This window comes from Centroberyx gerrardi, chromosome 18 (assembly GCF_048128805.1).
Source record: "Centroberyx gerrardi isolate f3 chromosome 18, fCenGer3.hap1.cur.20231027, whole genome shotgun sequence".
NCBI lineage: Eukaryota > Metazoa > Chordata > Actinopteri > Beryciformes > Berycidae > Centroberyx > Centroberyx gerrardi.
Window position 1 is genome coordinate 14,005,640 of NC_136014.1, and position 8,149 is coordinate 14,013,788.

An 8,149-nucleotide genomic window follows, 5' to 3' on the forward strand; every position below is an offset into this window, starting at 1 on the left:
TGTTTCAATTCTTAAGCTCATCAACCTTCCTCATTCCTTCTTCTCTTGAAACAGATAATAAGTAAGGTTTTTCCCACCATAGAACAAAATGAAAATAATATTGGAGATAATAATCTGCAGAAGTTGGTTGATCAATACCAATGACTCAACGATTACTTGGCCAGGTCCTGAGATTTCTTTTGCAATAAAAACTCCCCACCCACTGAAACTTCAAGACACTGAAACTGAAACGTATTCTCCACACATCCCTTCCCCCACGCATTTTCCATTGCTCAACAATGGAGGCCAGCGCTACAAGCGAGCGACTGCTGTAGCAAGATTTCAGCTACAAAAGCCTCGTTCTCAAGCAAATGATAAAGCCGAATTATTATTACAGTGTTTGCATGGTGGTATATTACCTCTTCACTAGACGTTTCTGTTGGTTCTCTGCGCTAATTAGCTAGCTTACTTGTCTCTATTGTAAAAATGTGACTTTATTGTTTACAATTACATGCTCCTGTAATTCAAGTGGATGAGAGGAGTGAGAGTCATGGGGTCTGCGTCAGACTTGTGTAGGAGATAAGTTCTATCTTGTTGTTGCAATTCCCAACAGAAGTCAATAAAGGTCAAGATTACTTAAAGCTCCTTTTGAATTCTTTTATTCTCCTCTTCTACATTTCCCTACCTACTTCTAACAGAGAATGTTCCTCCAATCCAGACTCTCCTTGTCTGCCATCTGGCTTCCCTCCCTCAGTGTTTGATCGTGATCGTCTTCACCTCTGTGAAGAAGTGGTAGGAATCCTTCCCTCCTTCCCTCCCCACGCCGGAGTTCTTCATCCCTCCGAAGGGCAGGTTCAGATCCCTCACCAGCCAGCAGTTGGTCCACACCAGACCCGCCTGCAACCGCTTGGCCACCCGGTGGACCTTCCCCACGTCCCGGGACCACACGGTAGCCGCCAGACCGTAACGCACGCCGTTGCCCCTGGAAACGGCTTCATCCTCAGTGTCAAAGGGGCTGACGCAGGTGACGGGGCCGAAGATCTCCTCCTGCATGACGCGCGAGCTGTCAGATACGCCCGAGATGACGGTGGCCGGCATGAAGTAGCCGGAGGCGTTGCGCTCGGGGAGATCCAGCTGGTCAACCCCCTCGCCACAGTGGATGGTGCCGCCTTCTGATTTGGCCAGTGCCACAAAGCTACGAACCTGGGGATCAAGAGAGAGAGAGATTCTGAGGTAATTAAAGGTAACGAGTGGACAAATCAGCATATCTTTGCAAAGATGGACGCATAAAATAATATTCTGTAAGAAAGATAAAATGCCCCCAAATGGAAAATTGTTCTTTCTCAGCACTTCTATCTAAGGATGACAATTCATAAGTTCTCAAGACACTTTTACATGCTATGAATAATCAGTTTGATTGATAAATTGATTGATGGTGTGTCACTACCTTTTCCAGGTGCTCTTTGCTGTTGAGCGCTCCGTTGTTGTTGCTGGGGTCAGAGGGAGCACCTGTCTTCCACTTCCTGGCCGCGGCCACAAACCTTTCCAGGAACTCTGGGTAAATACTCCGCTCTACATAAATCCTGCTGGTGCACAAGCAGATTTCTCCCTGGGAGGAGGGAGGAAGACAGAAAAGAAAAAAAGACATGGATTAAGAGGAAAGAAAAAGGATTTTGTTTGAGGCACTGACGGGTCAAGCAGTTGCCAAGTTGCCATGCACCTGCCTCATGCTGAATTATGGGCTGTGATCGCCCTCATGTGGACAAATCATTCCACTGCATCCTCATCCCTTGATAAGAAAACCTCAACTTGAAACATACAGTCAACACAATCCTCCATACGCATAATTTCTCTCATATCTAAAAGGAGGAGACAGCTTTTCCCTACAAGACACATTTATGCTACTGATTGGCTCATTAATCACCCTTTTCTCACCTGATTGGAGAAGCTGGAGCGAACGGTGGTGGCGATGCATTGGTCCAGGTCTGCATCAGCAAAAACAAGGGCAGGGTTTTTACCCCCCAGCTCCAACGAGAGCTTCTTACAGTAAGGGGCACTCCGCTCTGTGATTCGCTGGGCGGTTGCCGTGGAGCCGGTGAAGGAGACCAACGGGACGTCAGGATGGCCAACGAGGGCGTCGCCTGCTCTCGGCCCAGTGCCGAATACGATGTTGATTACTCCTGGAGGAACACCTGGAGAGACAGAGAGCTTCATGAATCAGTTCATTCATTATTCATGTTTAATATGGATAAAGGTAGTAACAATGGGAATAAGAGGCATTTCAATAGGACAACTGGGGAGAGATGTGAGAGTGTGTGGCAATAAAGTCATGGGATATGTCAACGCATGAGGATATCTTCACACTGTGTTACTGTATGAAAATATTGTCTTCACACTTTTTATGAAAAGGCTACTGACTTGTTTTGACTTTTTCCTGCACTTTGTGTCAGCACTTTCATTTGTTTCTCCTATGCACCTCAATGAATGTTGTTATGAATGTTTTTAATATCTTTCCCACTGGGTTTGTAGTCTTGCATAGTCTTGATTCATGAGAATAATCCCTATTTGGCATTGCATTATGGGTACTGGAGTCCTACCTGCCTGCTGCATCAATTTGCACATCATCCAGGCAGTGACAGAGGTCATCTCGCTGGGCTTGGCTACCACTGTGTTGCCCGTAGCAACCGCAGGGGCAATCTTCCAGGTGAGCAGGTAGAGGGGGAGATTCCAGGGGCTGATCAGGCCAGCTACACACACACACACACACACACAGAGAGGGAGAGAGTGAGAGAGGGAGAAAGAGAGAGAGAGAGAGAGAGAGAGACAGAGAGACATTGAGAAAGACTTATTTGCCTCTCCACCATTCAGCATGAGCCACTCTTAACAGTGAAACTCATAAAGAGCAAAGGCTATGCTGCAAATAAAACAGGTTTCAACACACACACACACACACACACACACACACACGCAGAGCTCTCACCCACTCCCACAGGGCTGCGGACAGTGTAGTTGACGCAGCCCATCTGGTCCATGTGGCTGCAGTCGGTGGTGTGGTGGAGCACCGACGACGCAAAGAACCGGAAGTTGTACGCCGATCTGGGAATGTCCACTGTCCGTGCGAACGTTACTGTTTTACCTGGAATGTGACACCAAATCAGTAGAAATGGTTAATAACAGATAAAAAATACAGGGCTTCTTTCCATGATTCTACATACCCATTATTGGAAAAATCAACCAATATTTCAAAAATAAGGATGATTCTATTTTCAAAAAAAACATAAATGTTTTGTAAGCAAAGACCTTAAGATGACCCATAATGCACTTTACTTTTACACCAACATTCATTTTGTCAGAGCAGGTGTCAGTTTTGTCACATGGTGAATATCTAATTTTGGAATGAAACTCTTCAAATGTCACTTTTGTAAGAGAGGGACTTCACTTATGTTGCCTACTCCCTTCTGTATTTAATATAGGATCCAAGCTTTATGTTTGAAGCATGCCTTATTTGGTCTACATTTGCAAAAAAAACAGTGAATGATAAATACAAGGTGTTTTATCTTCATACAAATATATATATAGTATACAAGTATACATATAATGTGCTGGATGAGATACTGATCAATTATTACACTTCCTCAAAATTACCCAGACAGGCATAACTGTACTTGCATTTGCAAACCAAATGGCCAAGCAGGGTTGTGGCCAACGCACTTTCAGTTCACTCATTTCAGAATATAAATTGAAACTGCAATTTACAGTACGTGATAACAATATAACGTTTACTCTCAATAATTTATTCATAGAGAACCTCTTCCGAGTTTCTGAGACTTTTGCTCAGGTTTCAATGAGACCATGGTGTTGGCTGTTTATGAGTCAAGACCTGTTACAGCACCGCAGACTAAGAAGGCATGTTTGTTGATTACACCCAGATGGGTAATAGACCAAAAAGTTGCTTTCAGTGGAGACTGGAAACCATTTTTTAATTACAGATGGTTGAGAGTTAATGGACCCGTCAACAAAGCAATCCAATTTAAGTCTTTAGCAGACGCTCCACTCTGCTTTAAACCTACATCACCCACTTTTTCCCACCCACCGTTTTATATTCTCTCCTGATAGTCAAGCACTCTATTAAGATTATAATGCAGTCAACAGAGCAAGTGCTGGGACAGTGAAGTAAAGATATGTTTCTATTTTTGCTGTTGACTCATTTAAGGTAAAGTATGGACAGAAAGAGTCAAGAACGAACTGTTGGCTTTTGATTTTGATTGTTGGCCTCCATGTTGAAACCATGGGCATCAGTTGTATGGATTTAGAACCAATGGTCCTTCTAACTGTATGCATCTGTGCAAGATAGTTTGGTGACCTGCATCTAATAATTTACCATATTGACTAAATAATAACATCTTGTCAGTCATCAGTCATTGCTGCACCTGTCCTCAGAAATATACAGTAAGAGGGTTTTGAAAAGGTGGAAAAGATATTTGGTTGAAACAATGAACATAGAAAAAAAGTCTGTTTTTGACCCAATTTTCCAATACTTACAGTATGCCACTGACTGCAGATAACATGAATATGCAGATTACTGGGTAACTGGGTAACTGGCTGATTGATGCAACACGTGTTAAAACCACCATATTCAAACAGTACATAGACACCTTGGTCTCTGGACTCGGCTTGGGCGAACTCCTCCAGGTTGGCTTCAATCAGGTCCGCCAGCTTGTTGAGGACCTGCGCTCTCTGCTCTGGGCTGCGGGCGGACCAGTCAGGGAAAGCCTCCTTAGCTGCTGCCACCGCTGCCTCCACCTGCAACCAGGCATGCGAGGAATGTGAGGAATTTGCACACTGCTCTTCATGTCTTTATGGTGATGCTTCATGATGGAGTGTGTTGTATTGTATGTATTGATTCAGGGAGTGTGTGTGTGCATACATCTCGAGAACTGCTGATGACTGTGATTATATAAAATACTAAATAGCAGTGATTGGCAAGACACAATTGCAGTTCTTGATTTCTATTATTAAATGTAATGTAATCTCGTATTGTAATCTTGCCACTGTCAAGCAGCTACAGTATAACTCCTGGGTCCATTGACCTGTGTGTTTAATGTGTTTAATGATTACCTGACTGTTGACTAAGTAAAGAGCAAAGGTGCTTCCCTCTGACTAAGCTCCTTGAAATATAACATTCTGCATCAAATTGCATCAAAACTAACTCATACAGCATAAAAAAATACCTTTCACCTACTTCAGAATATGTTTGGAGATATGCTATTGTATCAAAATACACAAAAAATTTATGTATTTGTACATACATTTTACACTCATTTGAAATATGTTTTGGCCACTTTCTTCCTCCTTTCTTCCTAGATATAAGCCATCTCCTAGTATATCCAAAATACATTTTGGCCACTCAAAATTTTGAATGAATGACATCCATAAATACATTATGGCCATATTTTTATATTTTAAACAAATCTCTAAAGGTAGGCCTAGTGGGTTTCATGTGCTTCTGTTTGCATTCAATCTCTCTGACTGTAGCAATTCCTTGCAGCTCATATCTACACCTAACACATCTTGACCCTATCCAAAACACAACAGCCTACAATCACAACAGGCTACTGAATGTATAGGATAACTGGGTGACCCCCCCTGCTAGAGGCTCTCCCACCTCCTCCTCGCCGCTGTCCGGTACTTGGCAGTAAACCTCCCCGGTGGACGGGTCGTACGAGTCGATGTGACGCCGGCAAGGGACGAACTTTCCTCCGATATAGTTCTCCAGAACCAGGTGCGTGCGCTGCTCGGGCGTTTTCGGCATGGCTGTCAACTAATGCAACAAACAAGCAGAACCGACAGAACCAATGACAGGCGACAGCAGACTGCAGAAATGGCTCACACCAGAATAATGTAACTGTCGCAGAGAAAGTGCAAAATCACGGTCACTAGTCACCGTCCCTCCCACTTGACATCGGTGGCCTCAAGAGTATATTGTTGCTAATAATGCGGAGTGCAGCAGTGGCAATTAAACTACTGGGTCGAGTTCAATTCAGATATTGGAAAGTCTGGTTTCTAGTATTATGCACTTTATAAATGGATCAGACGCACTTTGAAATGAGCATTTCTTGACCTTTCAATGATTTTAAAGCAACAGGCCTAATACCTCACATGACATTTTGGAGGATGTTTCTAATGTATTTGTCTGATGTACTAGGCTATTTCCATGTATAATGTAAATTTCTGTGTAATTTTGTTATTTTATTTTATGTTTTATAATGTTTTATAATCTATGTTATTGACTGTTTGTCTGCCGGCACGTGTGGCTGAATTGTAGGCCTATTGTGCATTTCACTCTCAAGTAAAAGTGCAGACTGCCTTTTGAGAGTATTTTCAACCATGTTTTCCCCCTGAAATGTGGCAGTTTTCATTGCCTCATTTTTTTCATTGCCTCATTAGGGAAGGAAGTGGGAGGAACAGGGAGGAGAGGAGAGGGGAGAGCATCTGTGTTCACTGAGAGAAACCCGTCCTCACATATACCGCCTCCTGTCTCCTGCACTCATAGCCAAGTTTCTCTGGTAAAAGACAAACTATAAAATTAATTCATTTTCTGTACCTGCTTAATCCTTTTCAGGCTCATGATCGGAGTCTATCCAGCATATACTGGGTGGAAAGCAGGGAAATACTGTAGACAGGTCACCAGTCCTTCACAGGGCCAACACAGACTGACACCCACATTCACATTGCCCATACTGTACCACTGAGCCACTGTGCCGCCCACCAGCAAACGTGTGATCTGAAATTGCAAAGGCAGCTTCATATTGTGCCCCATATGAGACATATTGAGAGATTTATAGTGTCAAAGCATGTGACAACAGTGTGACTGTCAGTATAGAAAGTCATGATCCAGACTGATGACCAACGACGACGAGGCCACAGCATTACTCACCCAGTTATGGAAAAAGTGAGTCATTATGTAGTGCGGCATCTCGTAAATGTTCCTGTCAGGACTTTCTTAATGTTGTGCCGTCTGGGTGTTAAACAGTTGGACTGAAGATCATATTGACTTTATTCCACCAAAGCAGATCTGATTTTTCACTATGACACACAGCCATATGATCACTGGAACCAAAACAGAAAATTTCATCGAATTTTCCACTTAGATAGCAATGAAATGATCAGTATGTGCGGCAATGGTCATGGGGTCTAATGTGGTTATGGATTTATTTGTGTCTTTTGGACTTCTGACATCCAGTCAAGTCTGTCATTTTTACCCTTTATGAATGAATGAATTTATTTGTTAGTTTTTTTTTACTATTTGGATTGTGTGTGATATGGATTGCCTTATATCTGAAAAGCTCTGATTAGTTTTCAGTTGACATTATGAGAGTGATGAGTGAGTGACACACACATTGTAGGAGTGATGCACAATAAAAAAAAAAATCAGGATTCACTCTTTCTCTTCCTGAAGTGATGGAGAGCATCGACAACCAAACATTACAGAGCTTTGTGCAGCGGGCACCATCAGTAGCTGCCAAGCCGGAACCAGCAGCTCAGTGAAAGAATGCGAGGATGCAGTGATGAAGCAGAAGTCCACTGAAGCTGGAAATACACACACACACTGTAGATCAACTGTTTGAAGAGACATGCAGAAATGAACTGTTTGAAAAGACACACGCATAAGAAGAGAGTCGCAGCACTAACAGGCTGCTGATGAGGGTGATGACGCCACCCAGACTTTTGAGCTGCCTGTGAGTCCTACACAATACACAGTAAAGAGAGAGAGAGATGGCCTGTGTTGGCATTCCTACACCTACACTCTCATTCTTTCCATCAACCAGTCACCGACTCATTTAGGTCTCCTCTCTCACACACACACCACTTCTCTCCATTTTCCTATATTGTTTTCCTCCTGACTTCTTTCCTTTCCCTTTCTGTCTCTCTGTATTCTCATTTCATACATAATTTTAGTTGTGAATTTTGACAGGTTGGAAAGGACAGAAACGATGCTGGACCACTGCAGTTTTTGTTCAGGGATTTTTGCACAGGTCAAGGATGCCATGAAGGCAATTTTGAATTGTAGGCTCAATGCACTCTATAAAATAATAAATTAAAAAGGAGAATGTAGTTGAAAAAGTTGTTGAAACTGACTTGAAGAGATTTTGAGAGATTTCCACAAATG

General features: G+C 42.9%; 1 protein-coding gene across 1 annotated transcript; it reads right to left on the reverse strand.

Annotated features, from left to right (window-relative positions):
- Positions 1–520: 520 nt before the first annotated feature.
- On the reverse strand, positions 521–6,685 carry aldh8a1 (aldehyde dehydrogenase 8 family, member A1). The gene is made up of 8 exons (XM_071919337.2): positions 6,584–6,685; positions 5,645–5,800; positions 4,635–4,782; positions 2,960–3,115; positions 2,577–2,726; positions 1,915–2,171; positions 1,427–1,588; positions 521–1,182 (listed from the first exon to the last, which is right to left on the reverse strand). Exons 1-8 carry the CDS (start codon positions 6,605–6,607, stop codon positions 730–732), a joined length of 1,506 nt encoding a protein of 501 aa, XP_071775438.2. The 5' UTR covers positions 6,608–6,685; the 3' UTR covers positions 521–729.
- Positions 6,686–8,149: the final 1,464 nt, after the last annotated feature.